Consider the following 15,127-nt stretch of genomic DNA (forward strand, 5'->3'; position numbering starts at 1 on the left):
GGTTGTTATGCTTGTGTCAACAGGAAAGATGAGTTAATGGAATGTAATTAACAAATGGGTTCGAATTTAATTTATTGTGAAACGCGAGGTGAGTATGAAATTCTTTAAATTTAATTAAATAGTGGTACACTTACAAGATTAAAGCTACTTTTTGTAAGCATTTAAGCTTCTAATTAACACAATAGGAATACAGAAAGTTCTACATTTAATTACTATAAAAAACTGTTAAACAAAGTAATAAAGAGCGGTGGACCCTTCGTCTCTGTTGCCATTTTTACGAGTCTAATAAACAGAAAACAAAATTAATCATATCTAGAGCAAGGCATGGCTGGAACTATTCCTAATGAGCGACTTGGGTGAGGAAAGTGCAACAGTTTTTAATGGGTCTTAGCTCGTAAAATGTGCCAAGTGGCCAGGCCAGGGCGTTTATGAGCCGCAGGAACAACAAACGTTCGAGAAAAAGAACACGGAGTTGCGTACACTGACGGAAATTAAATTGCGGCAATAATTAAAACACCTGTTTTAATTAGATAGAAATGCAAGGGGGTGAGGCAACGTTTGGTTCTCTGGGAATGGAAAAGAAACGAGCTCAAAGATGCGACCCTGACCAGCGGCGACAACAAGTTGTTGAAAGTTCTCTCCTGCCATCTCGAAATTAATGACTCTGCGGCAGCGGCGTCTTCAAAAAGTTCTTTGAGGCGAGCGAACAACTTCATCACCGCCGTGGAAAACAGCTGGAAGTCGGAAAATTTTAAGGTACCGCTAGCTGTGGTTTTCCACCGAATGTTCTTGGTATTGTTCTTCGTTTGGCTAACCTTTGACTGCCAGTCACCAGAAATGACAAAACATCATCAGGATCATGCATACGGGCACACACCCCTAAGCCTTTTAATCCTTTTCTCTCCTTTTTCACTCGAACGATCAATATCGAAAGGAACAAAGATGTGTTTCTATCTAAGGTGATCTATCTGAGATGGAAAATATGATTTTGATATCTTCTTTAGACGGCGAAAAGATGTGGGTATGTTTTTGGTTCTTTTGATTGCTGGGTGGTTTTTAGTCAAAGATCTAAGATACGAAGATTTTGTCTGATGTGATGACTAACTTTGGCATCTTTTGTTGGAACAATATTGATTTTTGTGTTCTCATCATTCACTGTTATAATATTTACCATCAATATTGATCAGTTGTTCGATAAGAATTAACAATTTCAAGGCTTCAAAATGTTTTAAATAATTTCAAAAAAAAATTCCATCTTATTAATTTTTGCTTTTAGTAAACTATTATTAAATAATAATTACTACTGATATTACTTTTGAAACTTCCCCTAAGACTTTGAAACTGTAAATGTCAACGTCTTCAAGCGAAATTTAACCACTTCCTAGAGTCCTTCCTAAGTCCACCTTAAATTTTAAAACCAAACCTTTCACCAGAACTCCAATCCCTGAGGAGGATACAAAGCCACTACCCTTTGAGTCTAAGCCACAAATATGCCAAAACATGATCATCGAAGATGGATGCGAAAAATCAACGGCAGAGCACACCCCTCGCTCTAATCCTTTGGGCTTGACTTGGGCGCTGCCCTCGGCGTAGAAGAAGGCTCCTGGGATATCCTGGCATATCCTGGCACTGACTAACAATGAGACCTTCATTCCTTTTCTTCTACTTCAAATGAAGTGCATTCATCCGGTAGCAATCCTTTTCTTGTCCTCTCTTCTATTTCCTCATCGTTTTCGCTTTGCTGCCACTGTCTTGTGCATCATTTCACTTGAATTTGCGTTGACATCCTGCCCAGACAGACAGACAGACCAACGGAGGGACAGACAGACAGCTCGTCTATATAATAACGAGCGTTTGTCAGACATATCCTTTAACCGTGATTAAAAACGCAAAGTAAATGAAAATGTTTGGTGCTCACGCCTCCTTAGCACACCTTGAAAACAGGAAAACAAAGCGGTATACAAAGCGAAAAACGGGTCGTCCCTAGACAGAGCGAACTTGAAACCCGGGGAGTTGTCGTCGCAGGACAATAGAAGATGCTCTTCCTTTGCCCCACAACTCAATCTCCATTGCCATCGCCATCGCCATCGCCATGGCATGTAGGCAGCACTTAAAAAATCCTACAGATTTTCCCACTTAGTGATAAAGTTCCTGCCGCTGCTGAATGGCTTTTGTCCTAGAACCTAGGACATTCCCTTAATTTTCTTCGTCTCTTTTTTTTTTTGTTTTTTTGTTTTGTAGCTCCCCATTTAAAACACTCGTCTCGAAATAAGCCTAAAGCCGGGAATCGGGGAGCATCATGTACTCCCTGTACTTCCTTGCAATTTCATGCTCAAACGGAGTCGTTAAATCATTTTCTGAAATTGAGTCGAGAATTTGTTGCCATTGTTTGTGGCAATGACATTGGAGAGGCCACACACACATGTGTGTGTACTTTGGGGCACGGCACGTCTAGCTGTAAACGGAAGTACTTACTGGGTCCCCCCCCAGCTAACATTAAATTAAAATATGTGCGCTACACATTTCTTTTTTGTTATTCCTTCCTATTCTTTAATTAAAACCAAAATGTTTTTTTCCTTCACTCGCTTTTCCTTGTGTTTTTTTTCTTCTTATTTTTGATGTAGGGCGTTAAATGCACTTTGTATGTGATTTCACGGTTTTATGGCTGGCTCCTCTTTGAAGGGAGCTAATGGGACCGAGAGCACATGGGAGACGTTTGCCCCAGGTACCCTTGACATTGGGCCAGCCTCCTTGGAGGTCATTGCAGGCAATCCGAAGGACTTGCGGCTGCAGAAAGGAAATGGAGATTGGATTCGCCCGAGCAGGTGGTAGATTATCTAACACCTTGAGGATAAATGGTACTTTTAATAATAGGTTTTTAATATTTGATTTATTGTTAAACTGTGGTACTGATATAAAATTGATTTTAAAGTCTATCAATTTAAAACTCTTGCTTAAACTCTGTATTTTAGTAAGCAAACTTTGCTTTAAATTTAATTTTCTCCTTATTTAGAATCTCTGTTTTGTTTATCAACAAAAACTCAACTCAAGAAAATGTTTAAAAATTGTTTGAATATTATTCTCTAGCAATGCAATATTCTTTTGAGTAGATTAAATTTCTTCGTTTAAAAAGTGTACACATGTTCTTTGTCAAGGCTTAACAACCTAATACAGTTTTTAAATTCATGTGAAACTCTGACCTCAGCCTAATAGTCTAAAGTAATTGGTCAGCAAATGAATATCCAAGCTGTCAACAATTACCAGCCTGCCAATGTATACGAAAATCCTGAAAGCCACACCTCTGCTGCCGCCTGGGATAAGAATATCGCATATCTTTTATGGGTCACCACATCGCAAAACACACTTTAATGTCCTGTCAGCCATATATTCAACTTTAAACATCACATAAAGCACTTTCGGCCAAACAACAAAGAGCAGTAAAAAGGGAAAATAAAATGCAGAACAAGGTCAGCTGAGGAGCTGGTGGAGCTCGAACTCGGAAACGCAGGGCCAAAATCCAAGGACCGATGGCCAATATATCACATGACGCCTACAATTTAAACTGCCAAAAAAATGAAATGCAAACTGGGCGAACGAAGAGAAATGGCAAACATTTATATAAATAACACCATCGACTCCAATTAAAGCAGTTTGCTCGATGGGTTGAGTGGCAGGGGCAGGGGCAGGATTGTTGTGGAAGGAACTTTCTGTTGTGGGAGAAGCTGCTCCGTTGTCTGTGCGTGATAAAAACCACAAAACGAATTTTTGTTTATGTGCCAGCCAAAGTGTGTGTGTGTGTGTGTAATAAAAATGCAAAACAAAAGCGTTCAAATATGTTTGTGTTCTTTTTTTTGCTGCTCCTACGAACACCCAAGGGTTGCCGGCGTGGGCGTGGCACTTGCAGCGCTAAAAGGGGCGCGGTGCGGTGGGTTGGAGGAGGCGGGGGGCAGGAACTGGGACAACCAAACCACTTCCAAATGTCATTCGCAGGCGAAGCAATGACGTACCGATGAGAAAACCCGGAATCGGGGACTGCAGGAAGACTGAATCGCACAGAGATAAAGTTATTGGAGGGGTGGTATCCGAAGTGGCGTTACACTTTAATGGGATGAAAGGATAATTTACTAAAATATGAACTACAAGGTTTCATAATATGAAGTCATAAGTGAAAAGGTTTGTAATTTTTTAAGGTAATTTTATCCAATATTTTAAGAGCTCTTTCTTTGAAACATTAACATCGAAAAATGTATTATTTGGATAACCGTTTTGTATAAATTTATAAAAAGAAATAAATGATATTTTCAACATGTTACAATTTTGATATCCATGAGCACATAATTTAAATTATGATATAAATTTTAAATTATATTCAGATCAATTTTGTAAGCCACAATTTTGAAAAGCTAAATAAATATATGTTTTGCTGTAATAAACTGAAAGTTTAACATTCTCTACAGGTACTAACTTCATCACACAAACACAAGCCTTAAATTCTTAACACTACAAGGAAGCTGACCTCTTCCGCTCGGAGCTCGAAGCTCCCCAACTTTTGATTATCTTTCCACTGCAATCACATACTCCACATACCCAACTTCCTTGCAGGGCTATATGGTATATGCAAAACGCTGAAAAGAACGAGAGCGGCCAACAAGAAATGTTGCAGCAACATTTGGCAGCAAGTGGCGGGCGAGTCGAGGAAATAATAATTTATGCATGCGTTGTGGTAGCTCGATGGCGATGTTGGCGAGGGGTTTTCTGCGGGGCATGCACCCCAGAAACCGCAAAATGTTTCGCCTTGTTGTTGCAGTTGTTGGCTGCGCGCAAAAAAGTGAATCTGAGCTGCAGGCGCTGCTGCTTTTGCTGCAACCGGAAAGCGGAAATTGTGGCCAGTTTCCCCTCGACTCAGCTCCCTCGACTTCATCCTCAATCCATTAAACCACATAGCTCCCACCGCTCTCCAGCACTCAAGGATTTATGATCGGGCCGCCGTTTAAGTCGCTCCAATCTGCCGGCACTTCCTTCATTTTAATACGCTCACTCGATGGTGGCTTTTTGTCGCATGCAAATCGCCTCCGAATAAAACCATTTGCAATTAAATGCCTTCTATTTGCAAATTTGCCAGGCATCGTTTTCCCAAAAAAAAATCGTGACCAACTGATGCTAACCTCCTTAAAATCTGAACGAATTTAAGACTTAGCTTGGATTGGTTCCACAAATAAATAATCAAAAATTAAAAATAATAACAATACTACGTTATATAAAAATAATCCTACGAACTACTTTGATTTACTTTTTAAATATCCCATGAATTTGCTTTTAATTCTTGAGTTCAGCTACAACACAATAGCGAATGATTTTCCTAATAAAGAAATCGAAATCCACAAATATTAAATAATATTTTGTGGTGCAATTTACAACCCCTTCTTGTGTTTTTTATACCATACAATACGCACTGTTTGACTGCCGGAAAAACTGTACCCCCATCATCGAAAATTTAGAGCCCGCACAAAGCAATCTGCTAAAAGAGAAAACGCTCCGGAAATTACAGAAAAAATTGGAAACGAAAATCAAACATATGAATTTAATTGCCTAAACAATTCTAATCAAGCTGTGAGGCCATCAAAGCCATCAAAAGGACACAAAAGGACGAAAATTGCTGATTGCATTTAATAAAAATATAATGTTGCCGCAATAGAATCGAACATTGAACCACGAATATCCACCACCGATCTGGCGAAAAACACAAATCGAGAACATATATGTATGGGAGGAAAAATGGCGAACGACCGGGCATCAAAATAGAATCAAATCGAGCCAGAAAATGAATGCGAAACGCAGAACTCACGACGACAATGCGAACTTAATTTCTGTCATAGAAAGCATGAAAAGGAGCAGCAGTCAGAATGGCAGGGAAATTGACATATTGACAGCCGGACAAAAAGTACACCCGAAAAGAAAAGTGGGAGGAGATTGGGAAGGCCATGCCGCACTGCAGTTTGATGGCGGCGTCAAAAATAAACAAACATTGCGACGGCAATAAAATATCAAAACAAGCCAAGAGCAGCGGGTTTGAAGGTGGAGGAGGAGAAGGTGGTGCCACTGCGGCTTAATTGAGGCAACAGAAGGCCGTAGAAAAATCCAATCAAAACGCAATGAAAACAAGGATCAAGGAGGGGACACTGCCTCACATTGTTTCGGACAGCTGTTAACCTCAACTCGGTGTGTTGATGTTATCCTGGCAAATAATCAAACTCGCACACACACACACAGAAGAACACACCAAACAAGCCAACGAGGACCTTGTCAAGTAGACATGTAAGCGATACAGATGGAGATACTAGCCTTGATACAGACCAGGACAATTGCGGCACGAATCCCGGCAGAATCCTCTCAAGGCTGCAGCCTTCCCAGTTCCACATCCACTTTCACATCCATTTGCAGTTGCATTTGCAGTTGGCTAGAGTCAGTGGAGCGTGTGGCATCCACCCCTGGTGGAAGGTACCCCTGACCTAATCCAATTTTCAGGCACAACAGATAAATCCTGTTTTTGTTTTCGCTTACCGATTCGGTGGCATTATTAAAGCCGATAAAAGAAAACAACCAGACGATAAGTATTTATTTAAATTGAATATTCCACTTAGGGCCAGAGTTTGCAAATCTAAAGTAAAGATGAGGTTACCCATTGATTTTGGTCAGGATAATGTACTTATCTAGATCAAAAAATATTTAAAACAGATATTACTCTCATTTCCAATCTAAAAGTCTACGAATATGAGTTATGTATCCGTACATCTTTTGAAATTTTAAAGTTGTTTGATTTATTCTACCGTTAAACTCAATTCAAAAGGAGGTTTTTATCTGGCGCCACACAAACCACGAAATCCCCCCCAAAGCCTTTAAGCTATTAATAAAGACATATCCCCCCTTCTCGCACCCAGGAATAATGACTTTCTCCTCTCAACTAATTTTATGGTTTGCCCATCAAGTAAATCCATGAACACCCCGAACTGAACTACACCAGGCCAATCAAACCTCATGACCTCCCACTCTCATAAAAGCCGCCAAATGTTTGGCGTATAAAAACAAATAAGACAAAGCACACATAAACCACGCCCCCGACGCCCCCAAGATGATCAACACAGGGAAATTTGTTGGCGTGTTATGTAAATTGCACACAAGAGGAAAAACAGGCCTGGATGGATACATTATGTAAATAAAAGAAATAATAAGCTCACACGGTTCCAGAAGCGAAGGGCAAGGCGAATTGCGACCGTGTATGTTTATTATTTATTTTATGATGCGTTTATGACATTTTGGGTTGGGATGCCCGCACTTTAAGGATGTGTTGCTAGAAATTGACGTCTTTGTCGCTTTGACTTTTATTTTATATTAAACATTCGGTATTTAAGATGGCACTGCCTCCTTTTTCCTTTACCAATGTGTAAAAGAAAAATGCGGAAACAATTTGTAAGGTTTTGTTTTGGGGTTTTAATTTTGGAGGTAATAAAATTAATTTTTTACTGACTCCTTAACTCTATATATGTTTAAATTTGTGACTTAAAATTTTTCAAATACCTTCACATTTATCAAGTAGGCTGCTTTTTGATCTGGTCAAACTTCATTTATAATTTATTTGTAGTTCAGTCACACTTAATTGTTTTATACAAGAAGTTTATAAAAGGCTTATTTTTCATTCAAGTAGACGCAAGCTCAAAATTATTAAACTTTAGTTAAGAGAACGTGGATTTTCCAAATTATACCAATACCTTTCTAGGAAACGCGAATATGATGCACATCCTTCGAACTTACTTCCCCAAATGGTGTCGCCCACGAGCAGATCGTCATTCGCAATTTAACATTTTGCGGCATCTGCAGACGAACAATCCAAATACCGCATTGGAGGCCACTAAGCAGAGTGAGCAAGTACTTCCAAAATGCAGATTTATGCAGTATCGCCGGGAAAATGAGCATATCAAGAGATTGGGAATGGTTTCCGAGGATGGCAGCAAGATGGTGGAGCTATCGAGTCTCACCTGTGCCGCTCCCAACATGATGGACTTCATCAACCAGAGATATTGTATGGACAGTCTGCTGGACAGTGTGCACTTTATGAATGTCGAGGAAGTGGATGATGTGAATCTCCACCTCCTGCCGCCCATCGATTCGCCGGGAAAGATCATCGGCGTCGATTGCAACTATAGGGATAGCTGTGACGAACAGCACATCTCCATTCCAAAGAAACCCAGCTTTCATGTCAAGTTCGCCACATCGATCACTGGGGCTCTGGATAACATAAAGGCTCACAGTTCGGTAAAACGCATCGATTATGGTTGCCAATTGGCCGTGGTCATGGGCAAAAAGTGCCGGGAAGTCTCCCCCAAGGAGGCACTGAATCACGTCTTCGGATTCATGGTGGTTCAGGACATTGTTGCCCGGGATTGGAATACCCTGTTTGGTGGTCACTCGATGGACACTTTCTTGCCTTTGGGTCCTACGATTGTGCATAGGTGCCATGTGCCTGACATAAACAATTTGTGGATCAAGACGATCGTCAACGGGGAGGAACGCCAGACGGGAAACACTAGAAATATGATATTCAAGGTCGACTTCCTCATCCACCGCCTGTCCCAATACCTAACTCTCTGTCCGGGCGATATTATACTCACGGGAACGCCTGCCGGAGTGGGTGCCTATCGCCAACCGTCGAGCTTTTTGAAGCCCGGCGATCTCATCGAGAGCGAAATTCAAAATTTAGGCAAACTGTGCAATAATGTCGTAAATCCTTATTCCTAACTAATGTAGTTTTCTTAAAACGTATTTCATATTAATTAAAGGAATCTCGATATCTTGAATATACTTAAAAAATTCGAGAAATATTAACATTAAATTAACATTTTTAAATATTGCTGCTAATGAAATAAGAGGACTTTCCTAAAACTGCGTGTTAAATTAGCTGGAATCAGTACAAGTCTCATGAAATCCATATGTGTCCCCGAATTTGCCACAAATTCCGGCATCCCCATCATTGGCCAATAAATTCGAGCTGATGCCAAGCCAAGCAAGAAGGCTGATAACCATGTCAAAAGGAAGCTTCTGTTGAAATCCTAATATGCAACGCGGGAGTGATGGCAGCGGGAGAAATCATTTTGTAATATAATTTGTTTGCCTCGATGGTTTGCTGGAAAAAGGGAAAGGGGCGGCCACGAAGATTGGGTGATGGCTACACTTTTATGATACGCCCAAGCATAATCAACATTATCCTCAGAGAGTCACAAGGCGCAAACAGGGCGCCTACAAAGGAGGCAAAGGGGGGAATCCCGCTGCGAAAGCCACGGCGCATTATCATCTCATTGCACAGGACTTAATCCTGCGGCAAGTTATTAAAGCGTAACGCGTTTCGCTCTTGTCCTTTTGCCAAAGTCCCTGCTCCGGCTTCGGCTCCTGCTCCTGCTCCCTCGGATCCCCGGATCCTTGGAGCCTTGAATCCAGCTCCCTTTTTATTGTTCGCGCTGCGCTTAACTTGTTTCGCATTGAAGGCAAGGACGAAGGGTAGGAATTCGGGTCGGTAGGCGACGCCGCCTTAATGCTAAATGATCCAATATCCTGTTTCCTGCATTTGTGCTCTGCAGCAGCGTTAAAAGGTCCTTTGTGGCCTCCGCTCAGCCTCCGTTCGCCATTATTTGCCTTGGCCAACTTAAAGATGTTTTCCCTCAGAGCCAACTTCTCCATCTCCATCTCCATCGCCTTCTCCCGCACAATTATTTGCTTAGCAAAAAAAAAAAAAAGGAAGATGGAATCGGCGGAAAATGTAGCGCGGGGCACATAATTTTGTATCTTTTCTTTGCGCACGGCAACTTAAATAGCAGAATGTAAAGTTTTTAATTATGCAACTCAACGCTGACGTTGTCGCATTGTGTGCAGAGTGGGCCTTCTTTCTAGTGAGCTGGCCAAAAACTTAAAATACACATAATTAGCCATAGTACTGAGGATAGTTTTATTTTATTCCCGTTTGCTTAGCGACAAAATTTCGCCCAACTCCTCTTATACTATGAAGTGTGTATCTTTGGGATATCCTTCGGACTTAGTTCACTTCCCCTCTATTTTAGAGAAAAAAACTAGGCCGTCTTCTTTCCGAAAGTTTCTATTTAGTTTGGCGTTAACAAAGGCGTTTAATTAAAGGAAAATATAAATAATTTTAAAGTAACTAAATTGCATTTAACTAGAGTAGAATGTATGTAAATCAAAACTACAAGGTTAACTCAAAATATATCCGGCAAGCCATTCCTAAGCTATCAATCGTAAAACTAATATTCTAGAACTCATAATTGCATCACTACACTACAATTTCAGAGAAAGTTAAGTAACACAAATTCGTTTTAGTTATCCGAATAATGTTGTCAAGATCAGGTACCAGTGCAGTATTTACATAAACCATTCTTTTATTAAATTTTACTTTTATATGTGCGCTTTACAGCCCTTCGTCCTTTGACCTTAGCCAGCTTTCGCTCGGTCGCCACCAATGCAGCTAAAGGAGCCCTCAAAATCAAAGGGCAAGGACATCTTTGCAAAACTCAACTGGGAACCCCACCAGAGGAGTGGGTCAAAGGACCAATTGGCGTGGGCATTATAACATATTTGTGCTCCGGGGACTTCTGTGCCTTGAGGCACGAGCAAAGCGGTTTGACTTTTGGAATTATGGAAGACGGATATAGCACTGGACTAACCATTGGTGTTATAACCGCTTTCGCTCTGATAAAACTTGTTCCCGTAATAGCCAAGTGGACTGATGGCGAGATCAAGGTGAGTAAACAAATAAAAAAACTAAAATTGTGGATTATATTGACTCCTAAAATAAAGATTTAAAAAATTTTTATACTTTCAAGATGATTGTAAAAACTTTTCTAATAATTTCCCAATATCACAGAAAATCGAATCTGGCATCAAGGGGAGTAGCATGAAAAAACTAAAGGTAATGTCTATTTCGTCTTCGAAGGAGATGCAGACTCTCACCAGGCAAAACTTGGATCGGAGTTCTCTGCGTGAAAAATCCTACTAAATGCTTTAATTTTCGTATTTAAAAAAAAACACATATAAATCTGTAAAAAAATAAATTAAAAATATCGTGTGAAAAAAATCTTCCCTTAGATCTAAATATATATCTATCCATTGACTACAAAAAAGTGTTGACCTGCTTACACAGTTTTTACGTAGTTTCTTTGTTCTTTTTTAATTTGTGAAGAGAGAACCAACTTATTGCCACCTTCCCTGCCTTGCTAAATCTACAGTAATCATTTAATGTTAAATTTGTCAAAGAATTTGGCCTTTAAGAGTCGTGGCCTAAAAATAGCACTGCCTTATGTTTTCACATAAAGCATTTGATATTCTCGAGAATGACATTGAGATTAGAAGAGGTACCTTTTATCGTCAACCGAAACCCACTTTTTAGGCGAAAGCTAGGTTCTGGATGGGGGGCAAACACATAAAATGTAACATGTCGTAATATTCACCACAAGTCCCGCCGACAAAAGAGAAGAAACAACCCGAAGTCAGAACATGCCAAAGAACATGGCATTGAAAGCTGTTGCCAAACAAAATAAGGCAACCGACCAGGAAGAGGCGGCAACAATGAACGGATGCCAAAGAGCGCAAAAAGAAAACAAATTTTCCTCTCGTTTTTCCTCTGGCACGACATAATCTTTTTAACAATTTGTATGGGGGGCTCGGGCGGTGTGGATATGACACATATACCAACCATATAGCATATCCCATATCCCCGGCAAAGTCAATGCCGAAGTATGCAGAAATTTGTTTTGTTTTTTCGGCTCCTTTTTTTTCTGCTTTGTTGTACATAATCCTTGAGAGGTGTGACATTTGTATGTATAAATTTCAACTTTGATCCGCAAAGGATAACCCTCGGGTGGCCAAAGCCAATTGCCAGGCACGAAATCTAAATAAACACACACACAGGGCACACACAAAAACGGGAAAGAAAACGAGTCTCAAAGAAAAATGTGGCCACGTTTTGTGTGCTCGAGATCTGTGGGAGAACTCCTCGAGTTTCTGAGTTCTGGCTCCTCCACACTTAGGTTGTCAAAATCAGCACAGGATTCCTACACTCCGGGTATAAATGTGGGAAAATGTTATTTTCTTTTCATTTAACTGTCATGTATTTTGCATACACAAAAGCCAGCTCCTGTCGGTGCCAAATTGAATGGCCCCGAAGAGAAAGGCTCCCTGCTTTGTTTACTTTGCACTTTCTTGCGTAGGTGTTGTGACATTTGACCGCCGCCGTCTGCGAAACATCAAAAGAAAATTGTGCTTGTTTTTATTCTCGTTTTTAGGGGAAATTAATCACACCTTTTTGGGCATTCAAATGAACAAATTGACACAATGAGAAATTGAATTTCTGACATGACCAAAGAGCTCGCTTTGACAAAGTAAAAAATAAATTGGACAAAGTGGTAGTAGTGGTCAATTGGCCATCTCGTTATGATTTTATAAAGAAATTTTATACTTTTATTGGAAATAGGTATATGGCATTGTTTTTGACAGAATAATTACACAATTTATAGATGAACAGTTCAATTTTAAGTCTTTATTCTTAAAATCATAGAATTTCGTGTTATAAGGTCGTCGAAATCCACCCTTTGTTTGCCTAAGTACTTTAATTTTCCAACTAAAGCATTTACTCACAGTGTGACTCCTGCTTATCCCATCTTGATATGAATAACTTTTAAAAGTACCTAAGTGATCTCTAATGGATTTAAGCCCACGCAGTCTCCCTCTGTGACAGCCATTAAATAAAATAAAATTCCAAAAGCAACCCAAGCCCATCGCGTGCCTTTTCCCTATAACCCGAACCCTGTGGAAAACTCTTGTAGGGAAATCCTCTAACGCCCGATAATTATGTAGAATATTTCCTGCGATAATTGCTTGATTTGCACAATGTGTGTTGATGTTTTCATAATGGATGCTTTCGGGGCATAAATTACAAGTTGCAAAGGGGAAGGACAGTTCTTTCTACGGCTGGCATGTGGTGAACAAATGTTGCATACAGCCCAGAGTCGAGTGGCAGATTGATAAGAGCTCTGTTCGTTGGGATTCAGAGTCTGCAAGGGGGAGAATTAACACATTTGCGTTCGATCGGGATAATGATGATGCTGGGGTGCTTACCATAACCCTAAGCCAGGATCAGGGTGGTTTTTCCCCTCCCCTTCCGAGTTTTTCCATAGGGTGTGCCAAACAGTGGCAGCTGCCGTTGCGCAGTTATGGAAAACCCATTTCCCTCAACGCATGCGTCAATCTAGATTTATGTTCGGATGCACTTTAATAATTTTCCAGTCGGCATTAACTGCTGTATCCTTTTGTGCCCCGCATGGACTGAAAAGTCCACTTTGTTTTCTTTTTCAAGTGCATCAAGTACGAAATGCATTGACCCTGTCAATTCTAGAGCATTTGCAATTATTCTGATAAAGGAATTTCCCAATAACAGATCGTAATCAAGCTACCTTATGAGGGTGGACTGTCCTGCAATGTCAGCTGGCCAGTTGCGCTCAATGAGCCAGCTCAATTTCGATTTGTCCAGCATTTCCTGTACATAAATTGGATCGGATCTGTCCCATAATGTGTGCCCAAAAGATTAGAGTCCTTATGGGCAGTAATAATTTGGAAAACTAATGTGATAGGCGTCTGGTTGAAACTACTATGGGAAAATTGCATAAAAAGAAACAAGTAGTTGACCCATTAAAATAAATTGCATGTGATATATTGTTAGATGTCCGACAAAACTAAATTCCCACCAAAAAAAAAACAATTTACATATTTAGTATTAATACAAAATAATCCAATTATATTTAAAATGATTTATAAATTCACAGACCTGTTGAAACTAAATACTCCACACAAAGTTTACACCCAACCAAGCCACTGCAGCCAGTTGAGTGCGTCAAAGTCCATTTAATCAGTAATTAACTTCAGTCAACAAATCAAAGTAAAGCTGAACCAGTGACTTCGATTTTAATTGCCTTAACCCTTCGTCATTCGCACCAGAAGCCCTCGCTAAACATTGTTGGCTGGATGGAAAAAAAAAATAGTGCTAAGACCTAAGCTTACTTAATGTGACCACTTTGAGCGGCGACGAGTTGCCTACTTAGCGGACATCGGGGAATACTATATACATATATAGAGCTCGGAAAGGGGAGTGACAGCGATAGGAGGAGCACTCAGTAATCGGCTTAGGGCAATAAATTGTTCATGGCCCGGCTGCAATTTCAGCTTCGCTCTCAAACTTTTACAAAATGCCCAACAAAATGCAGCGTTTTTGTCATTCTTTTCATACTTCTTTGGTTCTCCTATTATGGTTTATGTTTTTTTCTTTTCACAATTCACCACAATGATTAATCACCCGAAGGAAGGCGTTTTCCCTTCCGTCCTGTTGGTAATATAATATTTGTCATAGTTCATAATTTAGATATTTTTCGTATCCAGAGGGGTTGAACAAAGCCAGGCCAAAAAAAAAAGGAAATAATAAAATGTTCCAGTCTGGTAAAAAAACATCAACTGCATATGTTGCACACAGTTCAAGTGCAGTCGAGATGGTTTTCCCGGGGGGTGGGAAATTGGGGGTCTGAGGGTGCCGATGAGGTTGAGTTTGTTTGCGCACACTTTGTGTACAGTTGAGGGGTGACCACGGTGATATATCCTGCTATATTTGCCCAGTATCACTATCGATGTATCGAGGTTTTTTGTTTGCCCAGAGGGTTGATTCAATGCGGAACTGTCGCACTCACGGTTGTGCAGGTCAAGTTTAGTAGGTGTTTCCCGGAGCATTTGTGGTTGCATTGAACGCGGTTAACCAAAGGGGTTGTGGTGCTGCTGATTAAATCCAGGGAGGGAAGCAAATAGAGCACAGAAGGATAAGTAGTTTGGAGTTAAAAAGGAGTCAAGGCCCAAGAATAATAAATACAGACACTTGGTTGAGATTGTCACATCGTGTTATTGTTGATTAACATTGAAAACTGGGGGTGTGATTCCTCTTGAGAACATTTCTGTAAATATGTATATCTTTGTTATTACATTTTTAGTTTAAATCTTAAAATTTTTAAATTTATTGGAATCCATTCTACCC

General features: G+C 40.2%; 2 protein-coding genes across 2 annotated transcripts; both read left to right on the forward strand.

Moving 5' to 3' along the window:
* The first annotated feature begins 7,616 nt into the window (after window positions 1-7,616).
* On the forward strand, window positions 7,617-8,887 carry LOC108095476 (fumarylacetoacetate hydrolase domain-containing protein 2A). Its single transcript, XM_017196590.1, has one exon. The coding sequence runs from the start codon at window positions 7,786-7,788 to the stop codon at window positions 8,791-8,793; it is 1,008 nt and encodes a 335-aa protein (XP_017052079.1). The 5' UTR covers window positions 7,617-7,785; the 3' UTR covers window positions 8,794-8,887.
* A 1,385-nt stretch (window positions 8,888-10,272) lies between these two features.
* Window positions 10,273-11,134, forward strand: LOC108095477 (ATP synthase subunit b, mitochondrial). Its single transcript, XM_017196591.2, has 3 exons — window positions 10,273-10,407; window positions 10,475-10,800; window positions 10,925-11,134. Exons 1-3 carry the CDS (start codon window positions 10,392-10,394, stop codon window positions 11,054-11,056), a joined length of 474 nt encoding a protein of 157 aa, XP_017052080.1. The 5' UTR covers window positions 10,273-10,391; the 3' UTR covers window positions 11,057-11,134.
* Window positions 11,135-15,127: the final 3,993 nt, after the last annotated feature.

Source organism: Drosophila ficusphila, unplaced genomic scaffold (genome assembly GCF_018152265.1).
Source record: "Drosophila ficusphila isolate 14025-0441.05 unplaced genomic scaffold, ASM1815226v1 contig_286, whole genome shotgun sequence".
NCBI lineage: Eukaryota > Metazoa > Arthropoda > Insecta > Diptera > Drosophilidae > Drosophila > Drosophila ficusphila.